We start from the raw sequence: 26,457 nt of genomic DNA, 5'->3' as shown, positions 1-26,457 counted from the left end.
TACCCTTGGCTCTGGCTCAAATTTTCCACTCTTAACAACGACCGAAACGAACGATTCCAACAACTCCCTCAATGTTAATAGCATGAAGCAATGGACTCGGTTGTCCCAACTCTGCCTCCACCCTCCAATCTCTCTTCCTATATCGTATCCTTCTTAAACGACAATCTTCACACCAGAGAAACTCTGACTTTAGCTCCCAATCTCCTTTCACAGCTCCAATCTAACTGCTCCGATTTGGATCAAAGCATAATTGACCTCAATCGGAGCCTCGGAGCCACCTTGGTTGCTTACGCTTCCTTCTCCGATCAAATTCATGGCCTCTTGAGTGACATTAATGGCCAATTGATCGATCTTGGATCTTTCACTCGCTCTCATGGATATGTCGAGCCAGGTATTGCTGAATTGTTGTGATTTTGATGAAATTCGGTAGGTTATCATGGCTGTTTTGTGGGATTGTACTGCTGATGTATATAATTACATACAATATATTTATATTTATACAATTACAGATGGGGAGAGTGGAGAGGGAAAAGGGAGAACGGAGAAGATATTGGGGGAGGAGTTGCCGGCATTGGCGAAGGAAGTGGCGAGAGTCGAGACTGTTCGGCTGTATGCTGGTGAGTTTCTTTTTTAGTTTTAGAGTATGAGAAATGACTATAATTGATAATGGGAACAGCTATGGTTCCCATGTTTAGAAATGGGAATGGAGAAGCCCTGTGCTTTACTTCTGGTTTTTGATCTTTGTATGCCCTCTTTTGTGCTTGTTCGAATGCATTTTTTTGCCCTTTAATCTCGGGAAATTGATGTTGCTCTCTTGTTTCAAAACGGAGGACAAAAACTTTGTTTTGTTGCAATATCTACAACATATACAAATTTGATATTTTGTTTGGGTTTCAATCGAATGCTCTGTTGCTGAAATAAAATTGCCTTACTTTCCCTTATTGCTTCATTTTTTTATAGTATTATTACTAGAGTTTCTACATACACTGTAATGTGAGCTCTGTGTGTGTGTCTTTCTTGCCTTGTTTTTCTTCCCGTCTTACATCTTGCAATTAATTGAATGTTAGATGAACGCTAGGATCGTTTAACTTTCTTACTTGTAGTAGTTTTATCTCTATTGGAGTAGTTGCGTGTACTGTGTACATGCTTGAAAATTGGAAGTACAAAGTATGGGACAATTGTTCCCCCAAAGCTATGGTGTTAATGTTGGTGACGAACTATAAATCACTGATTATTGATTTTATTTTTCATTTATAGACAACTAAGCTTTCTTACACACGCATGGTTTTATTCATCAAGCCTTTACATACTACTAATGTTAAATTTGTTACACATTTGTGTCCTGTTATATGATAACATAGTACAAATTCTACAAACTGGGATGAAGGAAAAATGAAAAAACATACAGTAAGGTTACCCTTCCTTTACTTGGGTATGAAATAAATAATGAGGTCGAGTGTCAACTATGAAGAGAGGTAATATTTTCGTTATCTTGATAACATTCCAATTAGCAGATTTCCCTATATGATAGTATAGGGTAATTGGAGATAATTATATAAGCACAACACAAGTGAAAGAGATTGCATGATTTGTGCTGGAAGAAAAATACTGAACAAGTGAACATGCCCAAAGACTAGCAGATTTTGGTCATCTAGGGTTGTACACAAAAGAAGAAAGAGTCCTCGATTGGGTTGTAGACAAATGACAGAAAACATAAAGGCATATTGTCTTTGGGAAATGGCACGTTAAGCCTACCTGAATAATATTTGGGTAAATTTTTCTTATCACTGGGATATGGATCTGGTTTTTTTTTTTTTTTTTTTTTTTAACAAAACAGAATGATTTTAGTCAAACATAACTTTTTACAAACAGAACAAGACTGAAGCCGAAGCAGCAGCCCACACGACTTCACCAGCTACTAACAACATTTAACCACTACAAAAAATCTTACTTTTAGTCACAACAAAATTTGTAACTAAAAGTAAAAAAATTATAATATAAATTATTATTTTTATTTTGTGACTAAAAGATCCGTGGCTAAAGGTATCAGTCACAAAAATTACAATTTGTTGTGACTAAATGTATTTTTAGTTACAATACTTGCTGTGACTAAAACTAAATTAGTGACAACTTGTTACTAAATACTATGTTTTAGTCACAAGTAATATTTTGTTGTGACTAAAAATCACATTTAGTCACAAAAAAATTATGTTGTAACTAAAAAGTTGTCACTAAAAGTAGCAGTTTTTTGTAGTGAACACATATCTATCACCTGCTTTAAAGCTTTTTCAAGTAACACCCAATACCCTATACTTAACCAACTTTTTTATCTTTCTACTAATCACAACAGTAGAAAAACAAACAAGGTTAAACGCGCAACTAATTCTATTTTTCCAAATCCAATACAGCACTGCAGCAATAACAACATTTGTAACTTGATGCTTCAAATCAAAAAAGGTGTTCATATACCATCTTTGTAATTCATGGATGTCTCTCGACCAGCTATGAACCCCAAACCAGCTGCTAATATCTACAAGCAGCCTCTTAGTGTAACAGCAGTCCATAAAGAGGTGAGAATGAGTTTCAATTTCTTGCTCACAAACCGGGCAGAGGTTAGAAAGAATAGGCAAAATTTTCTCCAATTTGTCCCTATTAAGTAGTTGACAATTACATACCTGCCAGTAGAAGAATCTATGCTTAGGAACAAGAAGCCTATGACAAACTGCTTTGGCATACACAACCACCTGATTGTCAATAAGAGAGGCGTAAAACAGTTCTACCCGAAACTTCCCTTGCCTAACAAAGTGCATTAGTTTAGTCTCATCTAGCCGAGATGTTCTTCCTGTTATAGCCCTGCTAAATATCTTGGAATATGAGAATGTTTTGAGCTAAAAGTCTGCTTTTCACAAAAGCTCCTTGATTGCTGTGAACCGGGAACGACATAACTTCTGAAAGTCTTGAACAAAGCATCTTCGAGATGCACTTGTACAATGTGTTGTAGCACGCTGTAGGTCTGAAGTCAATAGCCACTTTCAGATTCTCAACTTCAGGAATTAAGGAAATCATTGTTTCATTAAGAGAGTTAGGCAACTTCCCATTTTGTAAAAAATCCAAAATGGCATTAGAAACATCATCTCCAATATGATCCCATAATCCCTTGAAGAAGCCAAATCCAAATCCATCTAACCCAGTGCTCTTGGTTGTACGGATACTAAACAAAGCCTTTTTCACATCTTTTTTATGGAAAGGTCTGAAAAGATTAACTTGATGGTCAAGATTTAGAATATTGCCATATTGGATACACCCAAAGTCGATCTCTGTTTTTGCCGTGCTTTTACTTCACATAAAGCTCTTAAAATGAGTAAGAAAATGATCCACTACTTTCACACAATCATCTTCAACATAGTCATCCACGGTAAAAGAAGTGAATCTATTCTCTAATCTCTTCTTTCTCATACTAGCATGAAAATAGCTCGAGTTTTCATCATTGCAATTCACCAAAGTAATTTTGCTTTGTTGTTGAAGATAACTAATATAACACGGCAGCAGGTTCGAGTTAATTACCTGATTCTGCTTCTCTTGTTGTTGTAAAACAACATCAGTAGGATCCCTTGCAAGAGCCTCTTGAGCTTTAATAAACTCCTCCTTGGCCAACCTGAAATCTCTAATAATATCTCCCACATTTTCCTTGCTAAACTTCTGCAAAGTATGCTTTATTCGAAGAAGTTTTATATTGATAGCAGTAAGGCCCTCCCTACCAGTATCTGACTTCCAAACATCCATCAGAGCTTCTGTATAGCCCTGATATAACATCCAGTGATTACAATACCTAAAAGGTTTGTATCCCACTTTACCTATATCATGGCTCTTGATAATACAAAAACTGTGATCTGAAATACTGTCCCATTTAAAGAGAGCTTCAGTTTTGGGGAAGGAGTTGTGCCAACTATTGTTTGTAAACACTCGATCCAGCTTTGAAAATTTTTTGTCTCCAACTTCATGCTTGTTGGACCATGTGTAATGGGCTCCTGAGCACTTAAATTCTTTAACTTGTGCAAACGAAAGCCAATTTTGAGCATCTTAAATATCTTTAGCAGTGATAGGTTTCCCCCCAGTTCGATCATTAAAATTGAACATGGCATTGAAGTCGCCAAAAATAATCCAAGGATCCATGATCTAACCTAAATTCTTCAATTTACTCCAAAGGTCTTTCCTTTCCATCATCGTATTAAATCCATAGACTACAGTTGCATAGAAAGCAACCTGCAGACCACAGACTTTAACTCTGCAGTGAATCAACTGCGGATCCTCCATTAGAACAGTAAACTTACTTTGCCACAAAAGCAGCAGTTTGCTTCCTTGCTTACTTTGAGTGACTGGGACAAAATTGCTGGGATAAGTAAATCTCGTGTTTCCACATCACTGCCAGAATGCTGAATTCGCTTCAGCAATCTGCCCCAATTTCAGCTTGTGTTCCACTTTTTCCTTGCTTCCTTTTCTTTTTCCTATCAATTTAATTCTTTCTTTTTCAGCAACAAACAAGCACAATTAATTGAAAAAACACACCTAACAATACCAATTTTTACAAAACTTAAGAATTAGCTTACTAAATAGAAAATGAAACTAAAACTAACTAAAATTAAGCAAACACATTTTCACTACAGACTTTAACTCTGCAGTGAATCAACTGCGGATCCTCCATTAGAACAGTAAACTTACTTTGCCACAAAAGCAGCAGTTTGCCCGAAACCGTCTCACTAGAAAACATCTCCCAATTAGGGAAATTACTTTCAATGCTTCCAGCCACTTTATTATGCTTCAACTTGGTCTCAAAGAGAGCACCAAACCCCACCTTATTCTCTCTGCACACTTCTAGGATAGCTTTTTGCTTATCCTTCTTCTTCATTCCCCTAACATTCCATCCTAAAATATTACAATCTTCCATAATCTTTTGGAATAGGATTAGTAATCAAAGTCCCTTCATTAGCTTCCTGTAAAATAGTAAAGCCATTACTCATTTTTGCTGCCTGGGACACTATAACAGGTTGTTTGGAACCTTTCCTTTTCGGGGTCACCCAATTGTTCTCAGTTGCCACAACAGGTAGAGAAGTTGTTCCATTCACTGTCTGCAACTTTGGGTCAGTACCCTTCATTTCTTCTTTGTTCTCAGCCAACTCCTTACTCAAATTCCCAACCAAACTTTGTTCAGTTTTTTCCTCCATTGTATTGTATCAGCAGCTATGCTTGCAATTTCCACTCCAACACATAATGCAATCACAAATTCATAATTGAATCGTGGAGATGAGACATATGAAAGGGTAGTTAAGCATATATATATTTGCATCATTCCGAATGATTGAACTGATGCAATGTGTCAGACTTTAGATCAGTTTGGTTTCAAATTTGTACAAGATAATTGCTAAAATTTTATCTTTGAGGCTTTGACAAGTTCTGGAGCATATAGTTTTAGAAGCTCTGGTGCATTTGTTGCAGGGAAACAGATCTTAGTGGTCTTTGTTGCTGGTGAAGCAGTGGAAGAATATAGAGATTTTGGGAAGAATGGATATCACAATGTTGAGGGAAGCTTTGTAGATTTATTTTGGAAAAGAAAGGTTTTGGTGCAAAATAGTGAAGCTTGATACCAGGTTGTACTTACTCTGTATCTTTTCCAATGTTTATTAATGGGAGGGCCAATGTAAGATGTTGAAGGTACGAGGGACTTAGACAAGGTGATCCTTGATCACCATCCTATTTACTGGAGGGTGTAAGAATGATGAATAGAGTTAGTTATAAAGAATGATTTGTATAAAGGTTCAAAAGTGGGTAGGGATGCTTTGTCTCTTTTTGACCTGTCGTCTGCAGATGACATCGTATTTTTTGAGGTATTTTGCATGGTTCGGGGTTGAGAATAAATATTGTAAGGTTATGGGGATCTTAGTTTCCAAAAAAAAAAAAAAAAAAACGAAAAAGATAGTGGTTAATTAAATACTTTGGATTGTCTTTAGGATGAAATTGTTTGAGCATATCATATTGGGAGTTGGTTGTTAGAAAGGTTGCAAATGTCCGGATGGATGGCATCTACTGTTGTTTTTATGTTGCGTTTTGAAGATGCCAATGGGATTGGCCATTTTTATTTTTTTAAAGTATAACGATATATTTCTATAGTGAGAAGTGATATTTATGCTAATACTACTTATCCATAGAACCAAAAGAGAAAGTGCAAAGATGAAGAGACAAAGAGCAGGTTAGTGTGTATGATAAGCTTCCTCTACGTTTTGTTTACAGTAGAAGGCCAAGTTATGCTAGTTCTTAATTTGTTCTTAATTGTTTTCTTTTACTTGGCATTTTTTCTTTTATTCTCTTAAGAGGGGCTGATATGTCTTAGTTTTAGAAGATCCTAGATAGCTAGCACTATTTTAATATGTCCAGGGATTCATTTGTAAGGCAGCTTCGGAATAGAAGAGTTTAACTCTAATTAGAGAGAACAACCCTCCTGAAAGGTTGAATTGGGAGAGACTAGCCTCTTGAAAGCTAGCTGTAACTTTTGCAACTATTAACAGTAAAGGAAGTCTTGTAGGGATTTAATTCTTGGTGTCTAAATTGAAGGCAGAAAGTTTCTAGTCTAAGAAAATTCTATCAGAGGTTCTATTACAAACATAATAACAAGCAAGCCTTTATAAAAGGCAAAAGATAATAAAATTTTACAAACATAATAACAAGCAAGTTTTTAGAAAAGGCAAAAGATAAAATTATACTAAAATACCCTTATGAGCTCAAAATAATAACCTTAATACTCCCCTCAAATTCATGATGCGTTAGTAATGAACATCTAGAGTTTGTATAGCTAGAAAATGAAATCGAGAAATATAGTGCAACTTAGTAAAAAAGTCAACTATTTGTAAAAGAAAGGAACAATAGGCAAAGTGATAGTGCCAAGTTTCAGAAGGTGACGAGTGAAATGACCGTCGATTTCACTGTGCTTAGCGTTCATTAAAAAAATAATTCTAAGCAATCTTGATCATGATTTGATTGTAACAATACAAAAGAGTGGGTTGAGAATGACATACACCCATATCGACAAGCAACCATCTCAACAAAATAATTTCTTTGATAGTAGTTGACATAGGGTGGTATTGTGCTTTATTGGAAGATTGTTTTTTTTTTTTGAAAAAGAGAAGAGATCCTCTTGTCTTAGACAGGATCCTTCCCGATATATATTAAAAGCCTCACTTGTGGTGGAGGAAAACCATGGTTACAATTAATAACAAAACAGAAATTTTAAGGCAAGAGTACTCCCCTGCTTTGCCTCAGAAGAGAGAAAAGCTAAACAAAACCACCTACAGCCCCTATACAATTGTCTTCCATTCTCTACATAAATCTAAAAATGATAAATCCTCAAAATGTTTGGTTCTAAAGACCAAAGTAGCTGTCCAAAATTTAATTTGCTCCCACACATCCGCTTCTGATTTAGTAATCCCTTCAAAGATTCTGGCATTTCTTTCTAACCATACGGCCCAGATTGTTGCTAAGATCACTATTTTCCAAAGCTTTAATCTACGTTTGCTTCCGGTTAGCTTGGACGCTATCAATTGTGAAACAGACCTTGGCATAACCCAGGACAATTCAAACTCTGCCAACACATGTCTCCATAATCGTCGAATATATTTGCAATCCAAGATTAGGTTTATTTCTTAGATTAGGTTTATTTCTTACTCTTTCAAGAAATATCAGAATCACCCAAAACGAGTCAGAAGCCAGTAACAGACTTGGGATTTGTGGTATCATGATCATGATCAACATTAGAGTATGCATACAACTCTAAGAAAGAGGTGGAGGGAAACAAAAGACTTTTGAAAGATAGTACCCCAAAGAGAACCAATTGGACCTTTACTTGAAGGTAAAGGAACCAAATCCCAAATATTTGTCTTATGCAAAGTTGAAAGTTCTTTATTTAGCTCGCTGCCAAAGGGGGTTAGTAACTCACTTCAATGGAGGAAGGCCCAAAAAGACAATAGATAGAGGCTAAAAATGAAGTGAAAGGAGTAGAATAAGAGGAATAAACAAAATATGGTAGTTTAGTAGGCTTACAAGTATAGGATAACGAGGAGAATCCATTATATCACGAAGATCTGAAATAACTTTAGGCGGAGGATCCTCCAATATATCACGAAGATCTAAAATAACTTTAGGTGGAGGCGTATTAGAAATGTCAGGTTGCGAAGTTCTAGTATTTATAATTTGGGACATGTGAGAGTAATGAGGAAAAGGAACTAAAGGAACTTGAGAAACAAGAGGACTTTTATGCTCAGAGAAAGAATTAATGTGAATAAGATATGATTTGGTCAAATTATGAGTAGTACAGGAATAAAGAAGAAATGTATATGCTTAAGAAAGACAACATGACGTGACACATGCAACTTTTCTGAAGTTGGATCAAAACAATGGTATCCCTTTTGTCCTTCACCATAACCAAAGAACACAAACTATAGAACAAGACGATAAATTTGTATGCTCTACGCTAGGAGAAAGCATGGAGCATGCTGAACCAAAAATTCTCAAGGAAGAATAGTCAGGTGTATGCCCATATAGTTTTTTGAAAGGAAACAAACTTAAGTAATGGAAGATGATATCATCTTAATTAGGTGGGTTGAAGTTAAAATGCCTCCCTTCAAAAATGAGGACCAAAAGATGACAATAAAAGAAAACTAGCTGTTTCAATAATGTGCCTACTCCAACAACCACCATTTTGTTGAGGGGTAACTATAAAAGAAGTTTCATACATAGTTCCATCTATAGCAAGAGAATCAACAAATTTATTTGAAATATAGTTACCACTTTGAATGCATCTAAAGTATTCAAATACAACATGTTGAGTTCTTCAATAGCCTCAAAATTGAGCATAAATATCATAAAATTCAAAATGACATTTCATTGGATAAACCCAATAAAAATGAGTGCAATCATCAGTTAAAAAACATAATATTTAGATACCGTTTTGCAACAATAGGAGATGCTCCCCATACATCAAAGTAGACTGAAAAGGTGCAACAAAAAATGTAAAGCAACAACTTTTGACCACTACAGTTAAAAATATCATGAGGTTGCAAATTTTCGAAGATTCCTGTTGTGTGGAAGCTAAAAATCATAAACAGGAAGTAGAAACTTGACCACAGCAGGAGTGCCACAAATAAAAACTAGAAGACAAAGAAGACAAATAAACATTAGGAATTCCAAATATTATTAAATTCAACTCATCCAAAACATATAAACCCTTTGCCTACAATCAGTTTTAGTCATCTTCTGAGCTTGCGGATCCTACACATGAGAAGAAGAGGAAGAAAATGTCACTGAGTAAATAGAATCAAACAACTCACCAACAGATACAAGGTTTAGTGGAAGCTTAGAAATATGACAAATATTAGGAAGCAATAAATGAGCACTAACAACGGAACCACTACTTGTTAAATGCATGAGAGTACCACCAGTAGTTATGACGGACAAAGCTGATGAAGGTTTGTGAGAAACAAAAGATTTAGAATGTGGGATAAATGGTCCGAGACTCTAGAATCTAAAATTCATGTAAAGGTCATGCCTGATGTGCTAGTGTGAGGCTGACCTACCAAAAAAGAGATGACATGTTGCTGAATGCTAAGGAACTTCCAAAACTATTTGAGAAAGTTGCAAGTGCAAGGTTGGATGTTTACGCCCCAAAATCATGAGTCAGAAGGGCATTAAATTGTGGTTGGCATTAAACTACAAGTGCAAGGTTGGATACCAATAGAGCTACAAGTGCATGGTTGGATGTTTACGCCCCAAAATCACATAAGTTCGAAGGACATTAAACTGGGGATGCGGATGATAGTATTGTTGAGATTGAGATTGATGTTGATTGCCAAAATGTGGTTGATTACCATAATGAGGGGGTTTGAATTGTTGCCTTTGTTGCTGAGGTGTATGATTTAGTAGCTTAGGACACTAAGTCTTCTAATGTCTTTTTTGTTCACAAAAGCTGCACTCATCGATCCCAAACTTTTGTGTGAGGTTTATTCTCTTGGTATGCAAAAGTTCTAGGGGAAATTGCCAAGGTAGTTTGGCTAGGTGCTGGAAGGATGCCTTTTCTTGCTTTGAGACTTAAAGACAAATCTCATCTACCAATAACTCATTGACCACTAAATCAACAGAAGGAAGTGGAGGACAATGCTAAATAGACCCTTAAGAGTCCCTCAAAGTCATCACGAAGTGCCATTAAATATTGAATTAATTGTTGTACCTCCTCGAACATTATAAAGTGCAAAAGCTTGCAACTTTGTGGATTAGGTCTAGTCAATATCCCAAAATTTTGTAATAACTCAATAGAACTCTTGAATGTTCATGTCTTCCTATTCAAGAGCTTTACTATTGGAATTCTGCTTTACAAAATTAGACTATGTATATTGTAGAAATGAATGGATTGTATATTTGATTCAATAGAATAGTATGTATTTGTATACATAACTAAATAGACTAAATAGGAAACTACTTAAATTAGAGAGATTAAAAAAGAAATTATGTAATTAGCTAATATATTCTAACACTCCCCCTCAAGTTGGAGCATAAATGTTAATCATGTCTAGCTTGTTACAAAGATAATCAACCTGCACTCCATTCACAACCTTTGTAAATATCTCCTAATTGTTTTCCAGTCTTCACATATCCTTTGGAGATCAGACCTTGTTGAATTTTCTTACGAACAAAATGACAATCAATCTCAATGTGCTTATTTCACTCGTGGAACATAGGATTTCAGTCAATATGAAGAACAACTTGATTATCACACCACAGTTTTGTTAAAACTGAAGTTTTAAACATTAATTCAGTCAAAAGTTGATAAATTTATACTATCTCACAATAGACTAGATCATAGTTTTGTATTCTGATTCTGCACTGGATTTATACACAATATTTTGTTTCTTACTCTTCCAAGAGATTAAATTGCCCCCAACAAATACACAATAACTTGAAGTGGATCGTCTATCTACCTTGGAGCCTGGCCAATCTGCATTAGAGAAACACTCAATATGGGTGTCTCCATGGTCTTTGTAAAGAATACATGGCCCTGGTGCTCATTTCAAGTAACACAAAATTTGCTCTAATGCTGCTCAATTATGATTTGTTGGAGAAGACATAAACTGACTAACAACACTAACTGAGAATGTGATATCTGGACGAGTGAGTTAGATAATTCAATTTTCTAGCCAATCTGCGATATTTGTCAGGATCTTCAAATGGTTCTCCATCACGTGTAAGATACACAATTTTCCTGTCTCAGTTAACAAAACAAGTACATACTTCCTTTGAGACAAATTAATACCTTATTTACTCTGAGTAACTTCAACTCCCAAGAAATACTTGAGCACTCCTAAATCCTGGGTATGAATGAAAGACTTAAGGGATGAGATACCTCCAGTATCATTTCCAGTCATAACGATTTCATCCACATACACAACTAGCAAAATGGTATCAACAGGTGATCTTTTGTATAATATAGAATAATCTGACTTACTTTTATACAAACCAAGCGCGAGATTTTGTTTCAATCCATATAAAGATTTGCAAAGACAACAAATTTGCCCTAACTCCCCAGAGCAACAAACCCAAGAGGTTGCTCCATATACACTTCTTCCTCAAGATCTCCATGAAGAAAATTATTTTTAATATCAAGTTGATGCGAAGGCTAATGATGAGTAGCCGCCATGGAAATGAACAATCGAACAGATGTGAGTTTAGCAATAGGAGAAAAAGTATCAGAATAGTTGTAACGTCCTCGCTTCAAGCCTCCATTGGGCCCTTACACCCACGGAATGAATGACTCTTATACACGAGTACGTCACTTCGTCGTCTACGGACCGACGATCGACCCTACGTATCAACACAAGTGTTTCCAGCGTGCTTTGTCCTCACTCACACGCTTCCTGGGAAAACTTCCCAAGAGGTCACCCATCCTTGAAATTGCTCCCAAGCCAAGCACGCTTAACTGTGGAGTTCTTTCGAGATGGGCTACCGAAAAACAAGATGCACCTTGTTGATATAGGTAGTACCAATCAATCCATTTAAGCCCTCTTCAACTGTGTAGTCCCATACCTACACAGTCTCAGAATCATCCCACTTGACCTTCCCCAGGCGGTGTGGGATTGCACAGCTTACCCGGTGTTTCCCCTTACGGATCACGGACTACCGATCGTCACAATCACCCCCCTTACGGGGTCCGACGTCCTCGTCGACCACACTTCCGCCGGGTCAAGGCTCTGATACCATTTGTAACGTCCTCGCTTCAAGCCTCCATTGGGCCCTTACACCCACGGAATGAATGACTCTTATACACGAGTACGTCACTTCGTCGCTTCATGGGCCCGACGACTGACCCTACAGATCAACACAAGTGTTTCCAGCGTGCTTTGTCCTCACTCACACGCTTCCTGGGAAAACTTCCCAAGAGGTCACCCATCCTTGAAATTGCTCCCAAGCCAAGCACGCTTAACTGTGGAGTTCTTTCGAGATGGGCTACCGAAAAACAAGATGCACCTTGTTGATATAGGTAGTACCAATCAATCCATTTAAGCCCTCTTCAACTGTGTAGTCCCATACCTACACAGTCTCAGAATCATCCCACTTGACCTTCCCCAGGCGGTGTGGGATTGCACAGCTTACCCGGTGTTTCCCCTTACGGATCACGGGACTACTGACTGTCACAATCACCCCCCCTTACGGGGTCCGACGTCCTCGTCGACCACACTTCCGGCTGGGTCAAGGCTCTGATACCATTTGTAAGGGGGGGTGATTGTGACAGTCAGAGTGGCGCAGCGGAAGCGTGGTGGGCCCATAACCCACAGGTCCCAGGATCGAAACCTGGCTCTGATACCATGTTGTAACGCCCTGTCCAACAGGGACGCCACGTGTGTGCACTTTATTTAAAATACCAATAATTATATAAGATGTAATTATACTAAAAGAGTGGGTAATTAAAATTTTGATAGTTAAAACTCAACCTTTAAATTGTTTAACAAAAGATAAGTAACATGATTTATGGGGTCCCCCTGTTTTCAAAATATTTACAAACTGATTTCAAAGTATTTTACAACATAAACTTTATATTTTTCCAAAATACAATCAAAATAGAGCATCCTGTAAACTGGCCGCCCGTGGCCGGTATGTACATTCTTCGTGACCATAACTCATGGTTGTTCGACTTTAGCTTTTCCTTTACCCGCACCATAAAGCACCGGTGAGTCACGAGACTCAAAGAAGAAAGTGATCAAAACAATAATTGAAAGAAATTGATTATCCACTTAATCTCATGCCATTATGTTTACTCACTATTCGATAATAACAAGCATTTTCTTAAACATCATACATTCCTGGTACTTAATAAAGTACCACTTTTACCACTCGTTACATACGAGCTGAATATGTCACTATCGTTGCCCGATAACGCAAACGATAAGTAAGAAACCTAACCGCGGTTTCAAGAGTAATTACTCATAACGGTAATAACCGTTCCCAACCCTAGGTAATAACCTAGGCTTAATAAGCTTTAATCAATATCATGATAATAATCAAGATCACCTCCATTCATTCATTGATTTTTAACCACATATGGTGCTTACCACTTTTCTTACCTTAATTCAGAAGTCAAGAATATGGCCGACACGGGTGGAAAAACAAGCTAGGCAATCCCGGTCCTATGTCACGACAATTGAGAAACACAAATAAATACCTTAACATAATATTCGGATTAAAACCCTAATTCTAAACCGATTAGACTTAGCCTTCACCATCAATATAATAATTCAAATAACTCAAAATTATTCAAAGGCAGATACTAGGTTCAACCCCGAGCTAAACACGGATCGAGAGAAAACCCGAGAATTGTTCCCCGTCATCGTAGGTCGGCCAGGTTCGATACTGACAGAACCAACCGATCGGCCAGGTTCTTTGCCGTACAGAACAATTCTGGTTTTTCTCCTCTAGCTCGAACCAAAACCAAATCATACCTAATTTGCACTTCCAGAACAGTTCAACATACTAAATACAATGCATTCAACATATCATTTAATCACAATTCATCATGTTACTCAAAATCAACATCTCACTTGTCAATTTCCATTAAAAACATCACTTTCCACACCTATTTGTTGCACAGCCCTTAATCTCCCTCAATCTTCATTCACACAAGTTCCAAATCACCCTAAGAACCTACCCTAACTTCAGCTTATACCCCAAATTCCGAATAAATGAAAACTCTCACCAACACCTAATCTAAACTCATGGAAACCAACCAAGAAAAGAGTAGAAACCTTACCTCCACTTAGCTAGCTCCTAGGGTTAGGATTAGCTCAAGAATTTGAAGAAAAAGAAGTGAGTTTTTCCCTGGTTCCAGCTGCTACAGTGATCGGCAGAAGGAGAAGAAGAGAAAAGCTTGGAGTTGTTGTTTTTTTTTTGAAAAAAAATGATTCCTTGCCTTGGAAGGCAACTTCTTTAAATAAGGGTTTCTTTCTTTTCTTTTTTTTTTTTTTTTTTTTCGCAGCCACAAAATAAATAAGTAAAGAAAAGAGATTGCCAAAAATAAAATGACTAAACTATCCCTCAAAATAACCTAAACTTAAATTATAACCTAGGGGCATTTTGGTAATTTTACTAATTCCCCAATCCGACATTCTAATAAAATTCTAACTTAATCCGGGATATTCTTCAAAATAATTCTTTCATTTAATGTCGTGACATTGCTAACCACATAGCTAAAATTCCACAATTGCCGGGCCCAAAATAACGTATTTCATTAAATAATTTCTCAAAAATTCATCTAAGTAAGATCATAATCCTACTTTATTTTCCAAGTAATTACATATTTAATAAAATATGTCCATTTAAATATTATTTATTTTCTGGGATATTACAACTATCCCCCACTTATAGGAATTTCGTCCTCGAAATTTACCTGAAAAGCTCGGGATACAACTCCCGCATCTGCGACTCTAATTCCCAAGTCGCTTCTTCAACTTTGCTATTCCGCCACAACACTTTGACTAGTGGAATAGTCTTGTTTCGCAACACCTTTTCTTTCTGTCTAAGATCTGTACTGGTTGTTCTTCATACGACAGGTCGGTTTGAAGCTCAATATCTTCATAACTTAAGATATGAGTTGTATCAGATACATATTTCCGAAGCATCGAGACATGAAACACATTATGAACCCCAGATAAGGCAGGAGGTAGAGCCAACCGATAAGCTACCTGACCTACTTTCTCAAGAATCTCAAATGGACCAATAAATCTGGGACTCAACTTTCCCTTCTTCCCGAACCTTCGAATTCCCTTCATTGGGGACACCCGAAGAAAAACAAAATCCCCAACTTGGAATTCAACATCTCTACGCTTTGGATCCGCGTAGCTTTTCTGTCTACTTTGGGAAGCAAGCATACGAGCTCGAATCTTCTCAATAGCCTCGCTCGTTCTTTGGACAGCTTCAGGTCCAAGATACCTACGTTCACCAGCCTCATCCCAGTGAATAGGTGATCGACATTTCCTTCCATAAAGCATCTCATACGGAGCCATGCCAATGGTACTCTGATAACTATTGTTATAAGAAAACTCAATCAGAGGTAGGTACTTGTTCCAAGAACCTTCAAAGTCCATTATACATGCCCTCAACATATCCTCAAGTATCTGGATAGTTCTTTCAGATTGTCCATCGGTTTGAGGATGAAAAGCTGTACTGAATTTCAACTTAGTACCCATTGCTTGCTGTAAACTTTCCCAGAATTTGGATGTAAATTTTGGATCTTGATCTGAAACTATCGACTTTGGGGCACCATGAAGTCGAACTATCTCTTTAATATACAAATCAGCATATTGATCCACTGTATACGTTGTCCTCACCGGGAGAAAGTGAGCAGACTTCGTATATCGATACCATGTTGTAACGCCCTGAACCTCAGGAACGCCACGTGTGTGCTTTTATAATCTTATTATCAATAATCTATTAGTTTAGGAAAAGTGTGGTTTAATTCAAAAAAAAAAAAAATATTATCTTTAATTAAATTTAAAAATAGAAACTTTAGTTCAAAATACTGTCGTAATATGGGGATCCCCTGCTAATAAAATTCTTTTATAACCAATTATAAAACCATTAATACAAGAGTAGGTTATACATCCAATCATAGAAAAGAGGGTGATCCTGCTTCCTGGAAGCCAAGACAACACGATTGATATGTACATTGCTGGGAGACCTCTGACTCGTGGCCAAAAAGAACCGCTAATCTTCTTACCTGCATCATGAAGCACACGTGAGTCATAATGACTCAGCAAGAAAGCTATTAGACAAAAGAAAATTATGGAAAGTGATAGTAGATTTCTTTTCAACAGATTATTCATACCAGTAGATTGTACTCTTTCAACGTATATTTACAATTCAACGTCTATATGAGCAACTCATTACAAAATTAAGAGTATTTATAGCTATACATAATCAACAATCTCAGCATTTCCTAAAACACCTTAATCATGCATTATCATAAATATTCATTTTCAATGCTTCATAAAGCACCCTACTTCACACATTAGCATATCCACACAATTTCAGTGCTTCATAAAGCACTCCAATCATACATCATTACAACCTGTTTTCTTACATCCCTAAGCCACAGAGACTGTAAGAAAAATGACCAATTTCATAAGCAATTTAACATTTATTCACTCCTACCTTAACAAAAATGTATTCAATTACAACTCATCACATAATAACACTCTTGATCGTTCCACAACTTCATAACCACATAATTTAGGTACTTCATAAAATACCCCTACCACTCGTTAACCACGAGCTGTATATGTCACTATCGTTGTCCGATACAACAAACGATAAGTAAGAAACCTATCCGCGGTGTCAGGAGTAATTACTCATAACGGTAATAACCGTTTCTTTTACTCAATCATAATCGAGCCAAACGATAATAATCGTTTCATAATACTTCCCTCGATCATAATCGAGTCAAACGATAATAATCGTTTCATAATATTTCCCTCGAACATAATCGAGACTATCACAATTATAATTGTTAACTACAAACGGTATATAGTACTTTTCTTACCTCAAGTCCAAAGTCAAGTATGTGGGCCGACCTGAGTGGAATGATGCCCGACACTTTCGAGTCCTATGTCACGATAAAGGTAAATCAATAAGGGTCCATTCCAAAACACTGTCTAAAACCCGCATAAAATAACTTAGGGTTTTCTACCAAATCTTATGGTAAAAACACCCTAAAATAAAATACATCTTTTGGCTCTAATCTATGTCTCATACTGTAGAGCTCTTCATAAGCTTCGAAACGGTATATAGAATGTCTAAAACGGACACCCGAGTGAGAAGTTATGGCTAAAATACGAAAATCGGCAATTTCAGAAAATTGACCATCCGGAATTCCGGTTGGCAGCCATGTTCCATCCGAATTAGGTTCACAACAGAAACTCGAAAATTTCAGCTCTTCAAAGTCCCAAAACTTGCTCCAAACCTAACCAATTGATCCCAAACTTTACAGAGCAGTATAATAACCATAAGACAACATATTCCAAGCTTCAAAACACAACAATTCAATCTCTAACTCAAAATCACATGTTCAAGTGAAGAAAACTTAATTTTTAGCTTCATCCAATGCAACTCAATTCAACCAGCCATGGAAACCACCCAAATCAATTTTCAGCATACTCAAAAATCTAAACTAAACATAACCCTAACTTACTTTAACTCCTACAGCTACTGAAACACAAAACCTTACTCCAAAACCAATTGAATTCTTAGAACAAAGCATAGAACTTACCTTGATTGCTTCTAGGTTGTGCTTAGGTTCTACAAGCTACTTCAATTCAAGAGAAATGGTGAAGTTTTGATCCTTTGCTGGCTGGTTTTTGGTTCACACGAAGGGAAGAAGAAGGAGAAGAAGAAAAAGTTGTTTCTTGCCTTGGAAGCTTTTCCCTTAAATAGGGTTTCTTATTATTTTCTTTCTTTCTTTTTTTTTTTAATAATAGTGGGCAGCCCACAATGTCTAGAAAGTCAAAATACCTATTATACAAAATGACTAATTTACCCCCAAAGAAATTAAACTTTAAAATAACCTAGGGGCATTTTGGTAATTTTCTAACTTTCCCGATTTAACCTAGTTCTCAACATCTTAACCTAGAGAAAATGATCCTTTCATAAAATTAATCAACATAACATCTATCCTTGACAAAGGATACTCGTTCTTCACCGTTAATTGGTTTAATCTCCCAGCAGTCAACACCCACTCATAAGGTTTCGTCCTTCTTCCTCACAAACAAAACCTACTCAGGCTAGAAATTTCAAGCCTAATATTTCCTGTGATGGATTATTCACCCCTTTCAATTCTGCAGTTACCATCCAACTCAGAACTTTGGGTACAGGTTTTACTCATAGTATCAATTCAATTCATAATGAATTTCCTATTTCATCAATAATCTTGGTAGCTCTTCTGAAAAGGCATCTAGAAGGCTTTGAGCCAAAAATTGTGTCCCAGTTCCACCCGATGTTTCCTTTGCAATATTTGCCACACTAACTGAAAGGTTGGTGCATCCATCCCATAATAAACCTTCAGCCTTAAACGCCATGATCAATAGATTTCAGGACCTTTGATCCTTGCCCAAGAACACGAAGGTCCTCACCTTCTGATTCAAAAGTTACCATCTTTCCTTCCTAATTAATATTTGCACTATACTTTACAAGTCAATCCAATCCTCAACATTACCTCAAATCATCTAAATTTAACTCAACCAAAACAACCAACCATTCTCTTACTAGGACCCGTAACCAATGGGTTTGTTTTTTTTTTTTTTGTCAAGATCATTAAAGTTAACATCCTTTAGCCAATCCAACACTGGACATTTACTTTCATGAATATCTCTCTTCATATTATTTCTTTTGTGATCTAATCCTTATACCCTCAACAGTAAGGGTTAGCTCAATCACCTGAGCATAAAACTAGAAAACTCCTAATTATTTAACCATAATATCTACATTCTGAACAATATACCTGTTCCACCTTATAGCCTTCCTAGCGGCCTTAGTAGTCGTTGCATTTTAACAAAACTTTGCCAATCGGTCTAGCTTAGTATCATTCTCCATTATTGCGCTGCCCGAAATCAACCATACAGGTTCTACTATAGTGTCACTCAGATAATCTCTTACTTCATAGCATTAATTCTAGTTAGAAAGATTTTAACTATGAGAAAGGATTGATCACGGGTATACTAGGAAGAGACTCACGAAAGTGTCGGGCTTAAATGGGGGGGTGATTGTGACAGTCAGTAGTCCCGTGATCCGTAAGGGGAAACACCGGGTAAGCTGTACAATCCCACACCGCCTGGGGAAGGTCAAGTGGGATGATTCTGAGACTGTGTAGGTATGGGACTACACAGTTGAAGAGGGCTTAAATGGATTGATTGGTACTACCTATATCAACAAGGTGCATCTTGTTTTTCGGTAGCCCATCTCGAAAGAACTCCACAGTTAAGCGTGCTTGACCTGGGGTAATTTAAGGATGGGTGACCTCCTGGGAAGTTTTCTCAGGAAGCGTGCGAGTGAGGACAAAGCACGCTGGAAACACTCGTGTTGGTCTGTAGGGTCAGTCATCAATCCAGGAAGCGACGGAGTGACGTACTCGTGTATAAGAGCCATTCATTCCGTGGGTGTAAGGGCCCAATGGAGGCTTGAAGCGGGGACGTTACAAATGGTATCAGAGCCTTGATCCAGCCGGAAGTGTGGTCGACGAGGACGTCGGACCCCGTAAGGGGGGGTGATTGTGACAGTCAGTAGTCCCGTGATCCGTAAGGGGAAACACCGGGTAAGCTGTACAATCCCACACCGCCTGGGGAAGGTCAAGTGGGATGATTCTGAGACTGTGTAGGTATGGGACTACACAGTTGAAGAGGGCTTAAATGGATTGATTGGTACTACCTATATCAACAAGGTGCATCTTGTTTTTCGGTAGCCCATCTCGAAAGAACTCCACAGTTAAGCGTGCTTGACCTGGGGTAATTTAAGGATGGGTGACCTCCTGGGAAGTTTTCTCAGGAAGCGTGCGAGTGAGGACAAAGCACGCTGGAAACACTCGTGTTGGTCTGTAGGGTCAGTCATCAATCCAGGAAGCAGCCAGAGTGACGTACTCGTGTATAAGAGCCATTCATTCCGTGGGTGTAAGGGCCCAATGGAGGCTTGAAGCGGGGACGTTACAATAGTCCACGCCATAGGTTTGACTAAACCCCTGGCAACAAGACGGGTTTTTAAGCGAACAATTGTTCCATCTGGATTGACTTTAACCGTAAACACCCATTTGCACCCAATGGACCGTTTTCCTGAAAGTAAATTAATCAAGTTCCAAGTACCATTTGCAACTAAAACATTCATCTCTTCTATCATTGCAGCAAGCCAACCAAGATGAGACATGACTTCACGAACAGTTTTAGGAATAGTGATAGAATAAAGAGAAGCAACAAAAGAGCAAGAAGAAGATGACAAATGATTATAAAAAACAAAAGAAGAAATAGGACATGTACATTGGCGTTTACCTTACGTAGTGCAATAGGAAGATTATTGTTGAGTTTCGGATCTGATGATGAAGATGAAGGTGCAGGATTTGAAACGGGAGGTGGAGGAGGTGGACGCATGAAGTACACTATAGGAGGCTTAGGAGGTGGTGGAGGTGTAGGCATTGTGGGAGCTATGACCGAGGCATGTGAAGGAACAAGAGATTCATCAAAACATGTAACAGGCGCACAGGATGTGACAGAATATACTAACAAATCGTCATCCTCCCTTGACGAGTAAGAGTTCTTGAAAATAAAATATTAGGTGTTTTTTCCACAAAAGTAACATCGATAGAAACACGATATTTGTTAAGATCGGGACAATAACACCTATACCCTTTCTGAATACGAGAATAACCAAAGAATACCCACTTCAATGACTCGGTATCTAATTTAGTAACATGTGGACGAACATTACGAACAAAGCAAATGCTACCAAAAATTCTTGGCTCAATAGGAAATAGCGGCTTATTGGTAAGAAGAGTTTTGTAAGGAATTTCACCATGAAGAAGAAGATGGCATGCGGTTAATAAAAAAACATGCAGTAGAAACAACATCGGCCCAAAACTGTTAGGAACATGCATTTGAAATAAGAGGGCTCTAGCTGTTTCATGGAATATCAACACAAGAAATTTCATAAAGCATGTCATTTTGGACCATATAAGAATGAAATAAACTAGATTTGTACTTTTTGGAATCATCATTTCTCAAAGTACGAATAGATACATTAAATTGATTTTGAATTTTAGCACTAAAGGCACGAAAAATAGAGAATAATTCAGAACGTTTCTTCATCGAATTCAACCAAGTGACACGAGAATAATCATCTACAAAAGTAACAAAATAACAAAAACCAGTTTTAGACTAGATAGGAGGACTCCAAACACCAGAATGGACTAATTCAAAAGAAACACTAGTTATTGACTCTAGGACTTGAACTAAGGTGATGATACTGTGGAGAAAATTTTTTAAGTAGAAGAGGAGATGGGTGACCCAACCTACAATGTGCCTCGATTGGGGATTTTACACCAAAACAAGCAACTAATTTAGGTGTTAGTTTATCAAGAATGTAAAGGTCTCCAAATTTATTCTCGTTACCAATGACTTGCTTCATCATAAAATCCGAAATAAGCAACGGTAAGGAATTTTTTTCATCATATGTTTTGCCTTTTAGAAATTTTTTCATCATATTTTCAGGAAATTCTTTTCATACTCGAAAGGATTGAAGGGTATTATTTTTATTACTGGTCATTGTGGAGACAAAACCATCATCTAAATGCTAATAAAAACCAAATTTTACAGTCTAATTAAAATCCTAAAATCCCATATAGAACACAAATTTTACATACCTGCTGCTGCTATGGTGCTTGGCGAAAACTATGATTACGCTTAAGAAAATCAACTTCATAAAACATTCTCAGATATCATAATATTTATGCAAATACTAACTAATATAACTTAAGAGAAAGTGCAAAAGATGAAGAGATGAAAAGAGAGGCTAGTGTGTGTATTGCAAATATGAGAGCCAAAGGCTCTATTACAAACATAAGAACAAAGTATATGCCTTTATAAAAGGCAAAAGATAATAAAAGGGAGTTCAATTTGCACCTCATAAAATGATAAATACATTTTATTATTAAAAAAATATAAACTTATACCCTTAATATTTTTAAATTTTTTTTTTTCACATTATTTTATATTAATTTTAATACTTATTTTGATTTTATTTTTATAATTTTTTATTTTTTTTTAAGAAAATTTCGTATAATTTTTTATTTAAATTTTTTTGTCATAACATTTAATACATAGTTTATTTTTGTTTGATAGGTATATTTTTTAAGAATATGAATTGAAAGAAAAAAGTGAAAAAAATTTAGTACAATCAAAGATATAAACTTTAGGGTGGTTCTACAATTCATCCCCTTAAAATGGATGTATTGATGCACCCTCTACTTGTTTCGGCATCCAGAAAAAAATTTTAGTCTAATTTTTTTTCATATTCATGTACGTTATAGCTATTTAAGATATCCTACAAAATTTTAAGAAATTCGGAATAACTTACAATATAGAAAACAATGTTCAAACAGTCTATTTTACACGACTATAAAATAAAATAGTCACGCATGCAACACACTACTTGAACACAATTTTCGGCGTGTTAAACTTTTCCGAATTTTTTAAAATTTTGCAGGTTGTCTTAAATAAGTATAATTTACATGACCATGAGAAAAAATTTGACTAAAAAATTATTTCGGATACTAAAATAGATAGAGATGTATCGGTGTATCCCTTTTAAGGGGGTGTATTATAGAATTTCCCTAAACTTTATATAAATAAAAATTATTAAAATGGGGTATCTTTAAAAATTTTTGGGGTGTAAATAAAATAGCATTAAAATAGGAAAAGACTAAAATACCCTTATGAGCTTATAATAATAACTCTAACAACAAGGTGGTTAATAAAGATCATATAGTGGCTTTGGACGTGGCTACCCAAATTCATGAAAATGGAGGATGAGATCTAAAGTTATGGAGCTTTCTTCTTAGGCCAAATGCCTTGGCATAAAATCAATGAAAGTAATATTGGGGTTTCATAGCTATGGTTGGTATTTAGGTCAGGCCTCGTGAGTTTATCTTTGATTGTTATTCTAAATTCTTAGATCTTGTCTGTTTAAAGTTTGTAAACTGAGATTTTGGAAGCTTGTATAGTGCGGTTCTAACTTCTACGCTCTAGAATTTCATTTTCAAGGAACTGTGACTTATAGAGAAGTCTCTACATTAGGAGGGAGCAAAAAGCCTTGTAGGAGACTAAGAGCTTCAAACCGTGTAAGTTCTTATGGAAATCAAATGTTACCTACCATAAAAGATAAGCGTGTTCAGGTGGCTGGGTGCCTCTGAATAAAATATATATGATGAATAATATTCATAAACATACATATTGAGGACCAATTTCTTCTCTTAGCATTGGTATTGACTTCAGTTGATTGACCATGGAACTGAGATGAGATTTTGCACCACAATTCATATGCTAGTCATATGAATTGTAGTAATGCATATGCATATATATGTTTTTTGCTGTGAATATATATATTTATGTTACTGTGTTTTGGATATAAGCTTTTCCTTCATCGGAATACATGTTATAATAATCGTGATGTGAATGAAGTATGGTCTCTGTCAAATTTTCTTATGCTGTTGTTTTTTTAATTGGTTTTTTACCCCCTTTTGATCTTTCAGAAACAGCATTGAAGCTTGATAGTCTGATTGGTGACATTGAGGATGCTGTATCTTCAACTATGACAAAAAACTTAAAGAAGTATTATGCAACACAAGACTCAGAAGTGAGTACAGAAACTTTGTTTACATTAATAAATTTTTTTAATCATCATGCCTTCAGGATCAGGTCATTAATTATACTTTCTTGAATTCTCAATTAATACAGGATACTCGTTTACGTGCTATCAAAACTCTGAAACTGACTGAAGACATTTTAACTTCAGTCACTAAAAGACAGCCTCAATGGGGGCGTCTTGTTTCAGCAGTCGACCACAGAGTAGATCGAGCATTGGCCATCTTAAGACCACAGGCAATTGCAGATCATCGAGCACTTCTAGCTTCCCTTGGGTGGCCACCTTCACTATCATCTTTGACTTCGGCAGCCCCAAACAAAGCCAAAATCCTCAATCCTCTTTTTACAATGCAAGGGGACCTCAAACACCAGTACTGTGAAAACTTTTTTGCTCTGTGCAGTCTACAGGAGCTTCAGCGACGAAGAAAATCTCGGCAACTGGAAGGCTATAGTAGGGAAGTTGCTATATATCAGCCACTTTGGGTGATTGAGGAGCTGGTAAATCCAATGTTCTTGGCATCTCAACGACATCTCTCAAACTGGGTTGAGAAGCCAGAATTCATTTTTGCCCTAGTCTATAAAATGACTAGAGATTATGTAGACTCTATGGATGAATTATTACAACCACTGGTTGATGAAGCTATGCTATCCGGGTATAGTTGCAGAGAAGAATGGATTTCAGCTAATGTATCTTCCTTATCAACTTACTTGGCTAAAGAAATTTTCCCAAAGTATGATGCACAGGTTGATGAAGAGAATGATATGGATACCCAATCACAGGCTAGAACATCCTGGCTTCATCTTATTGACTTAATGATATCATTTGATAAACAGATTAAGTCTCTGTTAGAGCATTCTGGAGTCTCTTTTTCCTTCCAGGAAGATGAGAGCATGCAGAAGATTTCTTCATTCTCTGTTTTTAGTGATCGGCCTGACTGGCTTGACCTTTGGGCAAAGATAGAGCTGGGAGAAATACTAAATAAATTGAAAAATGATTGTGAGGACGAGAAAAATTGGACAATAAAGGTTCAGGGAGCAAACCTTTCATCTAACCCTGACGATTATAATGCTCCTCCAATTACTAGTGCTTTTATACGGCACTTATCAGCTATAATTAACCGTTGTCGATCACTTCCTAAGAAATCCCTCAGGTCAAGGTTTCTCAGATCAGCTGGTGCCCCTATCTTAATAAAGTTTTTGGATTGCTTGCTTTTCAGGTGCCAAGAAGCTGAAGGTTTGACTGCATTGACTAATGATGAAGCCTTAATCAAAGTGGCAACATCTATTAATGCTGCTCGTAAACTGGAATCTGTACTAAGGGAATGGTGCGAGGACCTGTTTTTTCTGGAATTGGGATCAATTCATCGTGATCAAGCTGAGGAGAACGAGAGTGGCAAAGGGCTGATTGAAGATCTTGAAAATGGTATATTTGATGTGGAGACTGAAAAGTTGGAGGCATTAAGAATGGAGTGGGTTGAAAAACTATATGTTGTAATTTTGAGGGGTTTTGATGCTCTATGTCGAGATTATATGAAGAACAAGAGGCAGTGGCAGGAAAAAAGTGAGGAAGGTTGGACCGTTTCAAAGTCTTTAGTTGGGGCACTTGATTATCTGCAAGGGAAAATGTCAGTGCTAGAAGTCAATTTGAACAGGAAAGACTTCATTGGGGTGTGGAGAAGTCTGGCTTCTGGGATTGATAGAATGATATTCAATGGTATTCTTTTGAGCAGCGTGAAGTTTTATGATGGTGGAGTTGAGAGATTCGGTAGTGATTTAGAGGTTTTGTTTGGTGTGTTTAGGTCTTGGTGTATGAGGCCAGAAGGCTTCTTTCCAAAACTAAGTGAGGGGTTCAAAGTGTTGAAGATGTCAGAAAAACAACTTAAAAATGATTTTGTTGGATCGGAGAAATGGTTGGAAGATAACAGAATTCGACATTTGAGTGTAGTTGAGGTAGATAGAATCATGAAGAACAGAGTATTTGGTAGTTGAAAGGTTTCAAGGCAAAAAAACCTTTCCTCATCTTCATTTCTCAAATTGTTGCAGTGCTATTCACTTGGGGCTCTATATGGTATAATCACGATTGGGACTCCGGCGCACTGACACATTTATTTTTTTAACAAATCATACAAGAAAACAAAGTTGTGCCATTCATGATGATCTGTTCAGTTTTTCAAAAAATAGTAAATGTCCATTCAATTTATTTGTTTATATCTATCGATCTATCTTCTATCTATATATATAAAGCAGGAACGTAGACGTGGCACTTTTTTTATGAGCTCATTTTTATTTTATCTCATTTCTTAGTGTCGTTTGGTAATTTTTGTTTTCTAAATTTTTAATTATAATTTTTTTTTTTAAAATTTTGTTTTTGAAAAAGAAAAATACATTTTATAACTATTTTTGTTTTTCAATTTTAAAAATAGAAAATAAAAGTTTGTTCTGTAAAGTTTATTTTTATTTTTATTTTTTAATTTTATTT

At 36.6% G+C, this 26,457-nt stretch overlaps 1 protein-coding gene and 1 non-coding gene across 3 annotated transcripts; both read left to right on the top strand.

The window, feature by feature from the left end:
* LOC115709043 (RINT1-like protein MAG2) lies at window positions 1–26,211 on the top strand. 2 transcript variants are annotated; one of them, XM_030637073.2, is made up of 4 exons: window positions 1–391; window positions 510–617; window positions 23,867–23,970; window positions 24,072–26,211. In XM_030637073.2, exons 1-4 carry the CDS (start codon window positions 91–93, stop codon window positions 25,965–25,967), a joined length of 2,409 nt encoding a protein of 802 aa, XP_030492933.2. In that variant the 5' UTR covers window positions 1–90; the 3' UTR covers window positions 25,968–26,211. The 2 variants fall into 2 exon arrangements, with proteins under 2 accessions (XP_030492933.2, XP_060968141.1); XM_061112158.1 differs by lacking the exons at window positions 1–391; window positions 510–617 and adding an exon at window positions 23,398–23,455.
* Window positions 12,826–12,897, top strand: TRNAM-CAU (transfer RNA methionine (anticodon CAU)). Its single transcript has one exon. It is a non-coding gene; the product is annotated as a tRNA-Met (tRNA).
* Window positions 26,212–26,457: the final 246 nt, after the last annotated feature.

The sequence above is a fragment of the Cannabis sativa genome, chromosome 3 (assembly GCF_029168945.1).
Source record: "Cannabis sativa cultivar Pink pepper isolate KNU-18-1 chromosome 3, ASM2916894v1, whole genome shotgun sequence".
Lineage (NCBI taxonomy): Eukaryota > Viridiplantae > Streptophyta > Magnoliopsida > Rosales > Cannabaceae > Cannabis > Cannabis sativa.
Note: the sequence above shows the minus strand (reverse complement) of the source record. Positions and strands in the feature narration are given on the sequence as shown.